Consider the following 16,343-nt stretch of genomic DNA (forward strand, 5'->3'; position numbering starts at 1 on the left):
TCCCCTCCTTTCTTCCTCCTTTTCCCCCTCTTTTTTCCCCCCTTCCTTCCTTTTTCCTTCCTTCCTTCCTTATTTTGTTTCGTTTTCTTGTTAAATCGACACATAAAAGTGAATGGAATGAGTCATGTTCCACTAAGAGTAAAAGAATCATCATCATCATCATCATCATAACAAGAAATGTACATTATAGGACAAGCTTGGTCCATTTAAAAAGGAACATGTAACTACCGTATTGCTTTACATCCACGCAGCAGATATATACAACTTGGCACATTAAAAACTGGGTTTTTCTTAGAAGAACATCTAAAACAGGACTGTCTATGCATGTGTACGTCTGAAAGACACAAAGCAAAGCCATCCGAGGGGCAGCTCGTGCCCACCACCCCCTCCATTGGGTTATAACAATCCTTGCCTGACCCGACCGGTCCCATCGGTGCTCCATGTAGGAGAGCTCAGTGCTGCGGCTGCTCCTATGGGATGAACACATCAGGGTGAGGGGTGGGGGGTCGAGGGGGGGGGTTGGACACACAGCCCCTAAATGAAGAGGCGGACGTTTGAAGCTGTACAACCAGAACACAAGAATAGTGTTAGCAGTTGATATATCCTACAGTTCACGACAAATACTCGCTCTGAATACTGCTTTGAAGGTTCAAATGTAGTGAAGGATATTTCTTTTTTTATCCTGTTTTTGTTTTCCTTTTTTTTTTTTTCCCTCCTTTTTTTTAACAGGTTTTTGTTTGTTTTAATTCGCACGACACACGAGACACACGAGAACCACAGCTTAGCAAAAGAACCAACAGCAAATGGTGTTGTCAGGGTCTGACTCCGCTTTATAAAATCTCTCTCTGCAGAAAAAAAAAGAACCAGTGAAAAAAAAAGAAAAAAGAAATCACAACCCATCCCCCCCCCACCCCAAAACCTCCCCCCATCCCCCCCAATCTGCACAATGCAGAACAGAACGAGTGCCTCAGCCAAACACCTCCTGCCTTACACCAATGGGACTCATCAAAGGGGACCCAAAAGGTACACGAGGTGTGCACCCTTTTTTTTTTTTGCTTGCACCCTTTTTTTGTCACTTCTTGGTACTTGTGCAAATCAGAGGCCACGACTTTAGGGCGGCCTTTCATTTTAAGCCACTGGGCTTTTCCCCCCCCTCCCAATCTGGGTTTCATTCACCGTATGGGCAGCGGTGGTGCCAGCTGTATCTCATACAATCACGGGTTAATTGGTGACACGGGGTGGGGGGGGGGATCTCAGCATCACTTCTGAACCTCCCCATCCTTTTTGTTTTGTTTTCCTTCCGCTGAGTGGGAATATCAAGCAAAAAATAAATTAAATTTGACCATCCTGGACAAAGAACCACGAGGTTTTTTTCTCAGTACCTAACATCAATACAAGGCACGCCCAACAACACACACACCATAAGAGCACTGCAGAGCAGGGCAGGACGACCTGCCAACCCAGACATCTAAGTGCTAACTGTTTGTCAGTTTGTCAGTTTGCTGCTGCCCCTCTTTTTCCTTGGCTGGTGCACAGGAAGTTGGGCTCCTGCCCTCAGTCCTCAGCAGACCTTGTAGCAGCCTCCAGATCACGGCTTCCTCGCGTTGGCGTCACTTTCTGAAGCTGCTATCTGGGATGGTGAGAGTGCGTCTCCTCAGTTTTCTTCCTGATCCTTCCTCCAGCAAATACGTGACATCAATAGCTGCAACAGACCACAGGCCATGGGTGAAGATGGTGATACCACAAACACTTGGACCGTTTCCCTTCCATAGCTCGTTTGAGATAAAGACTTATAAAGCCACCCATAAAGACTCCTCTGGACAAGGTTCTGAGCAGCCTGGTTTGTTTGAAGTTATCTGTGCCCTCTTTAAGTCATACCAAGAGTGCTGCAGCATGGCAAACCAGCCTGTGTAAGGCATCCAGCAGCAACCAGAACACAAACCCTATGGGCAACACTGGATGTACAAGAGCAACCTGCAGCAGCAACACACAGGCTGTTGCATCTCCACTGTCACGGCTCCTAATGACGCCGCAATTAAAAACAGGGGCCTAATTAACCACAGCATCATCACTCCATAGTTTAGGAGCTACTCAGAACCCACCAAAAGGACCCTCACTAAAAGTCAAACGTCACTTTCCAAAGTCTCTTTTTCTTTGTGCCTGTGAAGCTTCTCTGCTGTGAACAAGGAGTGATGGAGGGAACGACTTCAGAAAGTCTCATAGGTTGCTTAAGATCTCACACAAAACCACCTATTTGTTTCATTTAGATTCTGGAAAACGCTCCTTTTGCAAAAGAAAACATCACTGCAAAGAAAACCGATCCTATTAATCATATGAATAGGTTCAGACAAAGGCATTTCTTTCATCAATACAGCCTGAAGTGAGCCAAAGAACAAACCACCAAACCTATGAGAAAGGCTGTTGTGTAACTACAGCTTCACATCTCACCGTTTTTCCCTGGGATTTTCTCTAAGAGGTTGAGAAGGATTTGATTGAGTCTCTCTCTCTGGATGTGCCGCCTCTCCTCCGGGCTGCACAGCTGCTGTGTGTCACCAGTGCCTTCCTCTGCTTTTTTCTCTGTTTCAGAGGTCTCGGTAGGGACCGCCTCTTTCTCTGGCTCCTCCAGGCTTGGAGCCTCACTCCCAGCTTGCTCCTGGTTTCCTAACACGTCCTCCATGAGTGGAAGAGACTCTTCCTCCTGGTTCAAGTCTTTGATCTGTTGCTTGGCGCGATCTGATTTCCACGATGACCTGGAAGAGAAGAAGCATTTCAATCGTTTCAGGTTCCAATGGAACACAGCAGCCCTGCCTGCTTTCAGAGCACCAACGCCACGCGCTGAGATCAGATCCCCCTTCTGGCAGCAAGGCACGCAGCCTGGCACTGCTGTGCTGCCTCTGCCATCTCCCACACTCAGCTCTGCTAACGTGCAAAATGGCTTCTGTGCTCCTCCTTAAGTACAGCACCCAGGAACACCAAGGCTGCTGCTGCTCTCCCTTCACCCTCATTCCCTTTTCCCTTCCTGTTAGCTCTGACGTAACCTCTATTTACTATTTCCACTGCACTCAGGAGATGGGTAGGAAGAACACGGGGGCACCCAACAAACAGAATCACCCATCTCCTGCCAGCAGCCTGGTAGGACTCACCTGCCTCCATTCCTCTTGTAGTTGTCTGGTACATAATGGGGCTGGAACAAGAATAGGGATTATGGTTAATACTGCATGCTGTGTGGTTTGCTCCGAGACACACAACATCACTTCAAGAGCTGCAGAATTGCTGCTGAAAAGTGAGCTTTAAGACTTCCCCCAGTTGAGAAGGGCTCACAAGGAATTACCATCTCAACCTCTGTCAGAAACCACAAACTTCAGACCTCCCCATCGCCATCCACTCCACATCTGCTCAGTTTCAAATTGCACATTTCTCTGCACAGAGTCATTTGTGTTTGTTTTTTTTTTTTCCTTCCCGTGCTTTGTTTCTAGCCAGATTTCCATCCAAGTCTGTGTGTACGCCTGCGTGTCGCTTTCATAAGGTTTATTGTGCTTCATGGCACAAACAGAGCCAGGGGCCTCTCAAAAACACGTCCATAAAGGAGCTATGAGAGGGGCCACTTACAGAGAAGTCTCTCTTGGGAGTGAGCTTCTTGGGGAAGTGGTCGAAGGCGTAGGGCTTGGTGCAGACGGGGTAACGATTGCGGTGGATCTTGTAGAAGAGATGAGCTGATTTATCCAGGCGGTAATCACAGATGTACACATCCTGCTCCTTCACACCTTTCGGCCTCCCTGTGGTTCCAAAGCAAAGAATGCATGAAGAGAACACGAACCGGGTTTAAATGAAGGCACAAAGGCCACATGCAGTGCAATGGCAGGCATTGTTTGCCCCCTTGCTTCACTCGAACGCTGCACACATTTCCAGTTGGATGGAAGAAGAAAATCTGCACATTCACACCAAATATTTCCCTTAAATTGACAAGTTCTGCCTTCACCGCTCTCACTTTCCCACCTTTACCCAGCACAGAACCACCCTGCTGCTGCCCTGCAAAGCAGAAATCACAGTTCAAAGTGCTACAGACAGCTGCCTGCTGCCTTTTAGCAGCACAAACTATTACAACACGCTTCCCAAACGCCATTTCTAAGCCTAAGTTTCCTTACCTTTGCAGTAGGTGTACAGGTCAAGAACGCAGCACGTTCCCACCACAGCCTCTAAGGGGATAATTTCATACAATGGCACCCGGAACAGCTCATTGTGATAAAACTTTCGAGAAGGGGAATGATGTGTTTCATGCGGACGGAAATAATGATGACCAAATGCAAACCGTTCCTCTCTGCTCGGAGATGTGGAAGTAAGAGAAAAGAGAGAGAAACAAAAGAGAAAAGACTATTTCTATGAGCCTGTGATACAACTTTACTTCTTTCCGTTATCTATCCTGCACTTTTGCAATGGCTGCGATGAAAGGAGAACTCAGATGAATATAACTTTATCCCCCTTTGCTAAGGGGAAGTGCTCCCACTGTGATCTCTATGAACACAGCAGATTTACATTGCTGCTATCGATAGGCCATAAGCATTTAATCATGTTACAATGGCTTAGCAAGCCAGTGCTCGTTAGCGGAGCCAATTCAGCTGCTGCTGTGTATTCTCAGCCTATTCCAACAGTGAAGGAAATACATCAAGCTGTATCTCCTATCCCTGTTCACACCTCCAACTGGACGTGCTTTGACTTCGCAGTCATGGAGCACATGCAGAGACAAGCAGGAAATCATCAAGCCTTGGCAAGTTAACAGTGCTCAGCCCTGTGTCTTTAAGCTAAGAGCTCCACAAAAGCGCTGTGTTCTGACAGGTGGGAACGCCTCGAATTCAACAAGGTGCCTTCAACGTACTTCTCGTTTTTCCAGAGCTTTTCAATGCGGAATATATCGAGTTTCTCCCTGTTGATGTGGGACAGCAGCCGGTAGGACTGCCGGACCGGGTGTCCATCTGGAGTTCTGCGGCTGTCTCTCATCAGATAAACACAATCACCTGGCAATGGGCACAAAATACACACCTGTAAAGAACTTCTCATCAGTCAGGCTTCATTCATAATGAGACAAGAGCTACTTAATTACAAAGGGTGATACAGAACCAACGAAGAGGCAGGTGACCACCATTTGCACACGAACATCACTAGCAGAAAACCAAACACAAGGCAGAGCTTCCTCAGCAGCTCCACGTGAGCTCTTAGTACGTGTCACCCCCATAGGAGCAAAGAGTGAAGCTTTCTAACTGAGATCTGTGTGCTCCTATCTGATGGGAATCATGGCAGCTATTGGAGGAACCACACGTACCTTGACGCAGCAGCAGCTCGTCCCGTAACAAGCAGATGTAATACACACAGCCAGGCTGGGTGTAATGGGGCCGGGGAATCATAGGAACCTCCTAAAGGAGAGAAGAAAAGACACATTCAGCGGCACTACAAGCAGTGACTCCCATTTGGAAACACACAGAAGTGGACAGGGAAGAACTGACACGTCAAGAAAACCACGTTATAAAGAATCCCACACAAGCCATGGCAGTGTCAATAGATAGAAATCAAACAACTGCTTCAGTTTGTGGCTGTATTTGTTGTTGTTTTTTACCCTGTTCACGGATCGAGGCTCACACTGCTCACACAGGTAGTGCTCCACGTCAGAATTCACCCCCATGCAGTCACAGTGCTGCCAGACCTAGGAAAGCAGAGCATCCCCATTAGAAATTCCTATGATACGCCTTATTTACAAATGGTGCTTTCTCAGAAATACAAAGGAGGGCATGAAAACGAGCTTCCCAAAGGAAACCAAAGACTGTTTCACATGGTGGAAGACACAGACACCATCTCTATGCAGCTGTTGGTGCAGCAACTTGTAACTGCTCAGATCCTGGCTGTGTAGGACGGGAGTTTCTGGCAGTATCAGAAAGTAACAGCCCACCTCCCTCCCCCTTTCCTTGAACACAGAATCTCTCAATCTTTCTGGAGGGGAAATGAAGGTCTGAGGAGGTCATTTAAGTCTATCGGCTGTAGGTACGAGTTCCACTGGTTGTGGCGAACAGAAAAGGGGCTCCATTTTGCATTCCCCGGCCTCACCATGCACTTTTCACACTGGATCATGAGTCCTTCATCTTTGTAAAGGCCGCAGATGCAGCGGATGACGTCCTCATCCTTCTCGTGCCCGTTCTCCTTCTCGCAGACAGACGTCTCGCTGCTGTCAGCCTCGCTCGCAGTCTCTCCCACTATCTCATCAATCTGGGCAGACGCCTCATGGCGGGCGTTGTAATACGCCTTCCGCAGCCTGCACACATCACGACCAGTTGGAGACTTCCTGCCATAATATTTCTGAATTCAGAACAAAAGGAAGAGTTAAAAACCCTTTGTATGTGTTTGCTTTTCCCCTCTCAGGTTCCGTGCTTTCAGTGCACTCCTGTTTGTTTGCATGCACTCTTAAAGATACACACACTGATAACACAACTGTGCACCCTGGCCTGAGCAGCAATCCCACCCATCTTATGTATGGCACTAACGAGCAATTCACCCCTACCCAGAAGCACTGCAGGTTTGCTACTTGATGTTTTTACCTTCTTTCTGTCCCACCTATGGCAACAAAAAGCACTCAGAGTAACCCGAGGCACACAGGCTGTTCTTAATGTTTGATCATAACAAAAGGATTAACAGAAGTCCTCTTTCTATACGATATCTTTATATCTTTTATGACTGTAAGTCAGGGAAAGCATTCAGCTAGGATATATCCTCACTGTGTGCAAGAGCCTTAGGGCCAGAGGGAGCCTCACCTCTGCGTTCCTGAAGACCTTCAGCATGTCCCCATCAAAAGCTTCCACAGTTTTGTAATAGCCAGTCAAGATCTGTTTCTCAATGGTGGCAAGGTCCAGTGGGTCGGAAATCTTTTCATAATAGTCTGCATTTCTAAAATAAGAAAGTCATTCTCATCAGCATCTCAAATGTATGTGAACCCATTATGGAACGCTATGGGTTACTCTGAGCAGTACTTACTTTTTCTTTGGGGGCAGGTTCAGGAGGGGAGCTGCAAGAGCCTGCCTGGAGGAATCTGCAATGGGAACACAAAGTTTAGCAGCAATTAATGGAGTGAAACTTGGAAAGTAACTAACAACATCCGACTTAGGTTTAATAAAATCAAAAGGCCCTTCCGCTATCAGGGAACTGAAATCAAGTTGGGTGCTGAGGAGTTGGATGCTGTGCTCAGACTGTGCCTATAGAAATGCAGGATGGGCTCCACTGCAGTTTAAATGGCACCATTTTGTTGAAATACTGAAAATAACCCCACCTTGTTTAAAAGTATTATCTGCAGATTGTGGTGGCAGAGAATAACACTGATAACAGGAGGAAGGGGGAATAAAAGGCGAAAGGTTGTTTAAAATCCTGACATCAGCTTTTTATATATATATATATTTATTTTTTTTTCTAATGATTTGTATTCCATTGCTCCAGAGGCTGAAAAAGTCTCCATGGAGACCTTTCCAGGAGCATTACCTTCACCTTTATAGGCTATGATGCTGTCACAAATCTCCTTGAAGATCTGTGCCAGGCGGGCAGCACGAGCCACTTCAATGTTCTCTTCAGCTGCAGCCAAACGCCGCGTCCGGACCGAGCGGGCGGTCTGAAGGGCTGAGAACTGGGTCATGAAAACATCTGAAAGGGCAGAAAGGAATTACAGCTACAGAATTCCACTAAAAACCCAAGTGCAGTGTTCTTCTTCAACACAGCAAGTCATTACCCAGACCTGGGACAGGGAGAACTGGTCAGGAGTGCATAAAGAAAGGTGACACAATCAGCTTTTATGTATTAAAACAAACTCTTCCAGGAAAAAGTAATACAAGATAAATAGAGCTGGGCCTTCCATGCTGCTTGCAGTCATTGTGCCATGATAAAACAGTGCCTTGAAACATCATCTTCTGCATGAGAACTGACTAAAAGATACGTGAATAATTGGTTGTGTCTGTTCTATTTGTCTTTAAGCTCAGCAAAACCACACATTCCAAATATTTACAGCATATTTTAAATAAGGGATGGCTCATTTACTCTCTTATCTTCTCCCGTTCAGATCCTCTTTTCCTTGCATGCTATTTAATACAGATCTCTTCCAGAAAGAGCACAGTGAACCCTTCCGTTCTCAGCATCCTTATTTTTCTGTCTTGCCTGAAGTCCTTCCTACCAGAACTGAAGGTTTATCACAGATCATAGTACATTGCTTTGGGAAATGAGCCTGTAGGTTCATTCCATCCTAAGGATATCCCAGGTTTCTTTTTTGCCTTTCTAGCACCATCATCCAGATGGTTATCAAAGTATTCAGATGTTGCTGGAGCAAACACAGTGCATCATTAAATTCACTCCACACACTCACTTCTCAGCTCCTCACGTTGCACTACAGACTGCAACAAATTCTATGCAGCAGTAAAAACTCTTCTTTTTGGGTTCTTAGAGGAAAAGAGCAGCAATGTGAGGACTCTGTGCTGGCCTTACCAGATTTGATGTTGCCATCATCCCGACAGATTCCATTCCAGCGACTGTATAACGACGCTGTGTGGATGTTATCACTGACTTGCTTCACTTCCTCTTGCTTTTGTCGAATTTTTTCCCAGTTTCGTACCAGAAACACGTGGTGTTTTAACACAAAATTCCTACACGTATAAAAATAATTCAAGGATCACCTTCTTGCTCTGTAATCAACACTATTACGTGGCAAAATAGACACACATGCAGAGGTAAAGTTCTCATGTCTGCGGTGAGGAATCCCACCCCAACTTGTTGCTCAAGACTTTCCCACTGTCCTATAGAAAATATCACTGTCCTATAGAAAATATTGGTTCAACACTTGTACAACTCTCAGTTCCTGAACAAAAACCACCACTGAAGCCTGTGCTCACCGTTCTCTGTTAGACATGGGTTTCATTTGGAGCTGTGGTGTCAGCCTGGTCGGTGTGTTCACGCTTTCGCTGGGCTCCTCTGGCATGTGGCCCCTCTGGAAAACAGATCACTCTGATAGACAGGAAAAACTGGGCCAAGAACTGCACAAAGCAGGAAAAAAGCAGTTCCTTTTGGACAGAAAACACACTATTTCTTTATTACAACGCTACAAACTGATTTCTTGTAATCTTTTACCCATGCAAGATGCTGCCTTTACTACTTACTCTCTTTTTCAGTTTGTGCTTAGACTTCCTCTTCTCCTTCGACCTCCCCGTCCTCCTGTGGCTGCTCACGGGTTGGTTGTTTTTGTTTGGAAGTCCATTCACTCGCTGACTTTTACCCCCAATTATCCCCCTGCATTTCTCAAACCCACACTTGCAGAGTTGCTTTGGAATAAAGAAAAAAAAAAAGAGTAATTGTTTTAAATGGAACTCAAAGCACTTCAGATCCTCTCTCAGTATTATAAAGAATGCAGCACAAGGTTTTGTTCCTCAGTCTTCGCTTTGCTGGCACTGAGAGCTTTCTCAAGGTTCTGCATTGTGCTCCTCACCTGCTTTTCAACATTAAATGAGTGGAAGTTGTAGTCGTACGTCAGCTCGGTACCAGCAGGCATGTCTTTAAGTGCATACAATCCAATCCGGTAAACACCATTAACAGACCTGCAGGAAAAAAAAACCACATATGTATAATAAAAGACTCCTAATAACCAAAATAAATGTGCCTTTGTCCATACAGAACTGCTGGAGACAGGAAATAATGCTTGTGCCATGCTCAGGAGTACCCTTGTCCTTCGTTTGCTTTATTCTCATTGCTCTCTTTGACAGCAAACTTGGAAAGCCAAATCCAAAGGAAAGCTGAGCTTCAAACAGAGACATTACAAACTGCATCAGCTGCTGTGCAGCATCTCTTATCAGCTATCAGGGTCCAGGCCCTCACCACCAATACAGCTTTCACTGAATGCTGTATCTCATCTCACAACATGCCCTGAAATTTACTGCCTCCCCAACTCTCTTTATTGTGTGTGTTGGATTTTAATATTTTAAACTCCATTACTATTGCTTCCAACTGCTACAATTAACTGAGACCTAAAAGCTTCCCAGCTACTTTCCATCTGCAACGTGAGCGTGACAATATACATTTTTTACACTGTTGAACCAAATTCCCCTATTTTTTACACCAGATTCCCTTCGATTCCCTGTTTATCTCTATCTTAGCCACCAGCATCTCAGTCTCCCAGTAAACACAACAACATTTTTCTTACCATTTCTGCATCTCACAGTTGGGATTACAGCTGTGGTTGATAAAACGAGCCTCGTTGCCCATACGGTAACTATCGATCACCATTCCACTGTCTAAATTCAGGCAGTAATGATCACTGTGGTTATGGTACTGTTCAATCATCCGGTTCCTACGAAGCAACATAGGAAAGTTATTTGTGATCCTCCCTCCCCCCCTTCTTTGCTGCAAAGCAAACAGGGAGTAACACAGTGACAGTGTATTCCAGAATTCAGGGAGGGTTTAGAAGGAAAAGCAGTTGTGATTTCTCCATGTTATATGGCACACCCAGAGATGGAGGAGAATCATTCTAATATCTGTCAGTGCTACTGACAGAGAAAATGCAGGCATACATTCCTTGGTGTGTGTGTATATATGTGTATGTACAACAATCAGATCCTCCCTTCCCCTGCCTGCAATGGGACACAACATCCATGCAATACAGCTGAGCAAGAGTGGGCAAAGATTCAGTTGTGCCAACAGATCTGCATGGCGAGATCCTGTTTGCATCTGATGGAGCTCTCTGAGCAGCAAGGATGTCTCCCCATGGTAAATCCTGCTATGCTACATTGTTAACAAGGCTGTGATTTCTTTCTTTAATTAGTTATTAATGCTCCCACTCGCTCTTTTCCCTTCACACCTCTCTGCAATATCTGCTTTCTCTTCCTGCCCTGTTCTGACCCCGTGATTCTGTTCTGCACAGTTCAGATCCTGCACAGCACTCGGATCAGATTCACATTCATTCACAGCGCTGGCACTGACAGAGCAGACGAGGCAGACATTGCATTCCATAGAATAACCACTCCTCTCTATCTGACCATGAAAAAGATGGTTGAGCAGAAAAGCTGAATTCTAAGCCTTCCTTCTGGTGGCAGTGACCTGAAAAGCATTTCTTCTTCTGTATTCTCCCATTCATTTCTAAGGATTTCCCAACAGTGACAATGGATGCTGAAGTCATTGAGCTTTCCACACAAGCAGCAAGTAAATATTTCTACCTGAATTCTTGCTCACTAACAACTTCTCCCAGGTACTCGATGATGAACTGTCCTGCTTTCAGGGGCTCCTTGGTGCGAATACCCCATCCTTTCTCCTCAGCCCGGAACCTCTCCAAGCACTGCACCCATTCATGCCTCTGGATCCGTTGGTTACAACACTGCTCACCACAAGGGCAGGTGTTTGGTGAACACTCAGCAAAGATCATCCTAAAATTCAAAATGAAGAAGCGTAAGGAAGGCAAACAGTGTGTTATCTACATGAACTGATACACAGCACAGTGGGTCAGCCCCCTCCTGACCTGTTAAGGCAATCCTCCATGCAGCCCTTCCCGTTCTCATCATCTGGTTTCTTGCAGTTGCAGGTAGTGGCTTCGTAGCCAGAAAGAGGTTTGACATCCACGTAGACATCTGGAGGGGAAGGGAAGAAACAAGGAGATGGGGATTTCTCATAGGGGAATACAACAACCATTCACTTATAGAGCTCTCAGTACAAGAAGGGGAGAAACAAGGAGATGGGGATTCCTCGCAGGGAAATCCAACAACCATTCACCTACAGAGCTCTCAGTACAGTTACACAGAGTGAGAACAGGAGGAAGCTCCTCAGGTAGGATGGAAAACGTGACAGAATTCCAGTTGCACATTTTAGTAGCAATAAGATTTCACTTACTGGAGCGGATTTTTTTATAAAGTGGGACGTCTGGCTTTTTATACAGCTAGAAAATAAAGAGAGAAACAAATAAGACATTGTATAACTGCACTTGATATTCAACAGAACTGAAGATGTGATGGTCTGTCTGTATGTAAAGGTTTGGTATACATTGCTGTATCACATTTTGGACATACAAGGCTGCTCTGTGTGGCTGTCGATACCTGAAGTAGCTACGGGAAATGTCAAGGAAACAGATTGCATTTATTATCTGTTTCTTATTGATTAGATAAGAGGGGCAGATGTACCTCAGTTTCAATATAGAGCCAGGAAGCGTCCCCAGCTGAAACGTCAGCAGCTCTTGGGACTTTTAAGACCATAATGTGGTGTTTTAAAGGGGATTGAAGAAGCAGCAGCCACATGGGGATGTGCTTTGCTCACTGACACACTGATGTTCCACATCTCAGAGCAATGCCCTGCTACATGGCTGGGGACAGATGCACCTCCCAGCACTCAGTGCTGTTAAATCACTCGGTGGAAACTTCTCAGGGGGAAAAAAATATATATAAATATATAAAATAATCCTATTTTTAGGTTTGCCCGTATTAAAAGCACTTGAAAAAAGAACGAGACCGTTCAACACTTTCTCTTCTTTCCTCAGCATGAAAAATTTCAGCTTGCAAAGTGAAAAATAAATTCCACTCTGCTGGGAGAGCTCCAAGAAAAATAAGGCCCGAAATGTCTCCGTGCTGTTGGCAGAACATCTGAATTCTCCCGAGGCGTGTCTAAAACAAGATCAGTGCAGAAAGCAGGCAGGCTACCAAAATAAAAGCCTGCAGCTCAATTAGCGGCTTCTCTGGCAGAAACCTATAGGGTTTGCTGTTTTGCAAGAGATGGAATAATGGAAACTATTCACATGAAACACGTAAATAAATCCTTTCTTCGTCACCCAGTGGCAGCAAGAAGAATATTTAGCAATACATGGAATATATAAACACGGCTTTCATGCAGGAATTTTGCTATTTTCTTTCCAACCGTAATCTTGGCAAGCAGTAACTTTTTATCTCGTACCTGATTGTGTTTCCACTGCCAGAGGATGTCGTAAGGCAGCTGGAAGTCGATTCTCTTTTGTCTGAGATACTTTCCTGAAACAAAAAGGTTTGTAAGTTGCACACACTCATATGCACGGATCCCCCCAGGGGCACCAGGATTGCTCCCAGGCACATGGCCAACATTCTGATAGGGCCTCTCAGTGTCTGCAAGGCAGCAGAACAGCAGAATCTTCCGAGAAGGTTTTAGGTATCGGTGACAAGCACAGGAAGGAGCCCACCATCTTGTGATCCTTTGCATTCTGCTCTGTTTTCAAAGCAAGGTCTGAAGTATTACAGAAAGCAGGCAGGCTGTATGAAGGAGCTGCATCCTGCTCAATCACACAACATTAAGGGTGTCCTTAAGCTCTACCTGTTACAATTAAGCTCTTGAGAGCTGTGCTGCAGGTGCTCATCCAGAAGGAGACCCTGAATGTGAGTTACAGGACTGAAAACAACAGGCAGAACCCAGCAGCTCTGTGCCGTGCTGAACAGCAGTTACCAGTGTGCAGAAATCCCCATCAAAGGAAACACCCTCCCCACAACGTCTCTGTGTACACAAGCGAGACGATTTAGCACAGAGACCAAATATACACACAAGAATTCTGCACGCATGATTCACACGAGGTGGTAAATCACAATACTGTGGCTCAGGGAAACCAAATCAGTTTTGGAAACAGTTTCCAGGCCTGTTCGTACAGCCTTCACCAAGTGAACAAATTCAGACTTGACAAAGACATTCCTGACTGCTTCAGAAACGACTTCAAGAGGATCTGTATTTTCAGCAGTGATTGGAACTCTCTTTAGACAGGAGTCACTGCTGTCACTGTAAACCTTGATTTATTCTTCAACTCACTGTCACCCCAATCTCTTTGCAAAAGAAGGAAACTGACTCGTTAAATGCTTCATTTATGTAAGGCCTGAGGCTTGACACAAAGTGCTGGGTAACTTCTAGCTAAGATTTAAACGTTCTCTTATCATTTGGTTGGAGCTTTGCTGTCACAGAGCAGCAGTGAGAGGAGTGACTGGAGACGAGGTGACAGATCCTCCTCTGATCTTCCCAGGTTCTCTAAATCCTCCCTCAGTAATCCGTGGCTTCATGTCAATTCACACGCATACCCTCCCCACTGGAAAGCAGAAAGGGTGATGTTTTCTCTACAATGCACTCCTAAATTACTTATTTTCAAAGCTTTATTCATCCATAACAGGTTCCAGGAAAGAGCTAAATCTGCTGGGAATTTGCTTTCACTTCTATGACCTCACCGGGCAAAACAAAAGGTTCTTTCAAATGCCCTGGCAAAGTGCCTGCAGAGTGTGCTGTGTCCTTCCAGCCCTCCCCAAGCAGCCACCAGCACAGCCCTAAACCTGTAACTCTGCTCTGTAGCGCACTAGTCTCCAGCTACCCAACACAGAGCAATTAAAGCAGGCTTATCTTTATGGCAGAAGCTTGTTTGTGTCTGCTAGCACAAACAAACTTGAGGTCACGGCCTTGTGAAAAGAGAGCAGGATTGCTGCAAACCAAACCTGAGCATCCTGACAGATGGTTCAGTCCTGCAATACAGTTATACGACCTAATTCAAGAAAGAACTGAGAAAGGTCACGTTCTTGAGAATCCCAATTAACACCTTCAGCTCTGGAACCTGTTTCTGAAAGGTTTATGCTTTACTGATTCATAAGACATTGTTCATTTAATGTTTATCTTTTTCATTCTTCCTCATATTCTTATTTAAAGACAGCCATCACTAAGTGCCATAAGCGCAAGGGGGGGTATATAACTGCTTGCTTAGCATCTGAGATTTAAGAAATTGGACTAATTGGACTGTTTATGAGGGTGGATAGTGATAGGACAAGGAGGAATGGGCTTAAACTGAGACAGGGGAGGTTTGGGTTGGATCTTAGGAGGAAGTTTGTCATGCAGAGGGTGGTGATGCACTGGAACAGGTTGCCCAAGGAGGCTGTGGATGCCCCATCCCTGCAGCCATTCAAGGCCAGGCTGGATGTGTCTCTGGGCAGCCTGGGCTGCTGGTTGGTGACCCTGCACACAGCAGGGGGGTTGAAACCAGATGATCTTTGTGGCCCTATTCAACCCAGCCCATTCCATGATTCTACGATAATCACCTCTGGCTGTTCTACTGCAATATTAGTTTGAGAAGGAGACTGTCATAGCACTTTCAGGCTGAAGCACTACAGCACTTAAAGCACACTTAAAGCCAGGCTGACCTTGGAAAATAAAACGTAAGAACAAAGCAAAAACAGCACAAAAGAAACCTCTGGAATCAAACTCTTGTCTGCTGAAAAACACAGAAGGATGAGTGTGACCTCTGTTAATACGTGAATGATATTATTACCTTAACCGTGTGATAAAATAAAAGGGAGAGAGACAAAAAGTCCAGGCAGAGTACCTCAGTGTCACCTGAGAGCGATGTTTGTTTCCTAACAATTAAAACATGTGAAGTACCCACCGACATGAATAGGGGCTGGAAACAATCCATGCTCGTGCTCTCCAGGAGTGTATTCCAGCTTCTCTTTCTTCAGCTGGATGAGGCGACTCTTCGGACTGTGGGTAAAAAACACACAAAAAATGGATCATCTGTTTCAAGCAGGCAAATATCTGAAACATCAGGCAGCAGAATGATAAAAGGAATGGCCAAAAAAAGTCATTTCCAGGTTCTCTGCCAAAGAGGTTTTGCCCACATGGGCAGACACACGGTGATGGGAAAGTTTATTATGAAAAAGAAATGGGAATATTTAGGCAAAATGCATCCCAAAATGATCATCTTTGTTTGGTAAGGTACAAAGGGATTGTATCTGCAGATTAAGAGAGGTTAAGAAATTAGGACCCCATTTACTGACAGCAAATATTCACTCCATTTGCTTTGGCTCCTTCACCCACCAGGAAAAAAACTTGTTCATCTGGAGAGGATAAAAAGAGAACCCACAACTCTGCCCTTCCAAGTTGTGCTGCTCTGAATCACTGAGGCTTGCAAGGAAAGTGACTTTGTGGTCACTGCTTACAAGACCTGGAAAACAAGTTCTTATCAAGAGGAAATGGAAAAGCATTGTGAAGAGGCAAAGAATGAACCTCTGTTTCCAAGAGGTAAGCAAAAACTGAAACCAGAGGCAAATAGAGAAAGAAAAACGTGCAGTAGGAAGGGAGTGACTAAATGCCAACCTAAAGAGCCCCTTTCACACCTATATATGTTGACACCATGTAAAGAAAATCACCAGACAAGTAAGTTGCCAGCTAATTCCCTAAAAATATACAATATTTGTTGATTTATTATTTCATTTCTTCGGCAAAGTGGACTTTGTACTCCTCTAGCAAAGCCACTGCTGGGTAAACAGATAATGACTGCAGAGCACCATCTTTGTTCCTAAACCTGCAGCTCTGTG

General features: G+C 45.1%; 1 protein-coding gene across 5 annotated transcripts in view; it reads right to left on the reverse strand.

The window, feature by feature from the left end:
• Nucleotides 1–57: 57 nt before the first annotated feature.
• Nucleotides 58–16,343, reverse strand: part of ASH1L (ASH1 like histone lysine methyltransferase) — a 38,543-nt gene continuing 22,257 nt past the window's right edge. For 3 of the 5 annotated variants that reach the window (XM_015884570.2, XM_015884576.2, XM_015884571.2), the window contains exons 7-28: nucleotides 15,413–15,507; nucleotides 12,934–13,007; nucleotides 11,884–11,929; nucleotides 11,516–11,624; nucleotides 11,217–11,423; nucleotides 10,208–10,354; nucleotides 9,497–9,605; nucleotides 9,171–9,332; nucleotides 8,907–9,001; nucleotides 8,503–8,660; nucleotides 7,513–7,671; nucleotides 7,015–7,069; nucleotides 6,795–6,927; nucleotides 6,094–6,342; nucleotides 5,609–5,695; nucleotides 5,318–5,408; nucleotides 4,874–5,012; nucleotides 4,146–4,318; nucleotides 3,610–3,776; nucleotides 3,144–3,184; nucleotides 2,449–2,750; nucleotides 1,056–1,702 (exon numbers count right to left, since the gene is read on the reverse strand). In XM_015884570.2, the coding sequence (XP_015740056.1) occupies nucleotides 1,611–1,702; nucleotides 2,449–2,750; nucleotides 3,144–3,184; nucleotides 3,610–3,776; nucleotides 4,146–4,318; nucleotides 4,874–5,012; nucleotides 5,318–5,408; nucleotides 5,609–5,695; nucleotides 6,094–6,342; nucleotides 6,795–6,927; nucleotides 7,015–7,069; nucleotides 7,513–7,671; nucleotides 8,503–8,660; nucleotides 8,907–9,001; nucleotides 9,171–9,332; nucleotides 9,497–9,605; nucleotides 10,208–10,354; nucleotides 11,217–11,423; nucleotides 11,516–11,624; nucleotides 11,884–11,929; nucleotides 12,934–13,007; nucleotides 15,413–15,507 (2,890 nt within the window). In that variant the 3' untranslated portion in view covers nucleotides 1,056–1,610. Of the gene's footprint in view, nucleotides 846–1,055; nucleotides 1,703–2,448; nucleotides 2,751–3,143; nucleotides 3,185–3,609; nucleotides 3,777–4,145; nucleotides 4,319–4,873; nucleotides 5,013–5,317; nucleotides 5,409–5,608; nucleotides 5,696–6,093; nucleotides 6,343–6,794; nucleotides 6,928–7,014; nucleotides 7,070–7,512; nucleotides 7,672–8,502; nucleotides 8,661–8,906; nucleotides 9,002–9,170; nucleotides 9,333–9,496; nucleotides 9,606–10,207; nucleotides 10,355–11,216; nucleotides 11,424–11,515; nucleotides 11,625–11,883; nucleotides 11,930–12,933; nucleotides 13,008–15,412; nucleotides 15,508–16,343 lie in introns of those variants that run through there. The other 2 variants (XM_015884572.2, XM_015884574.2) reach the window with 2 other exon arrangements.

Source organism: Coturnix japonica, chromosome 25 (genome assembly GCF_001577835.2).
Source record: "Coturnix japonica isolate 7356 chromosome 25, Coturnix japonica 2.1, whole genome shotgun sequence".
Classification (NCBI taxonomy): Eukaryota; Metazoa; Chordata; class Aves; order Galliformes; family Phasianidae; genus Coturnix; species Coturnix japonica.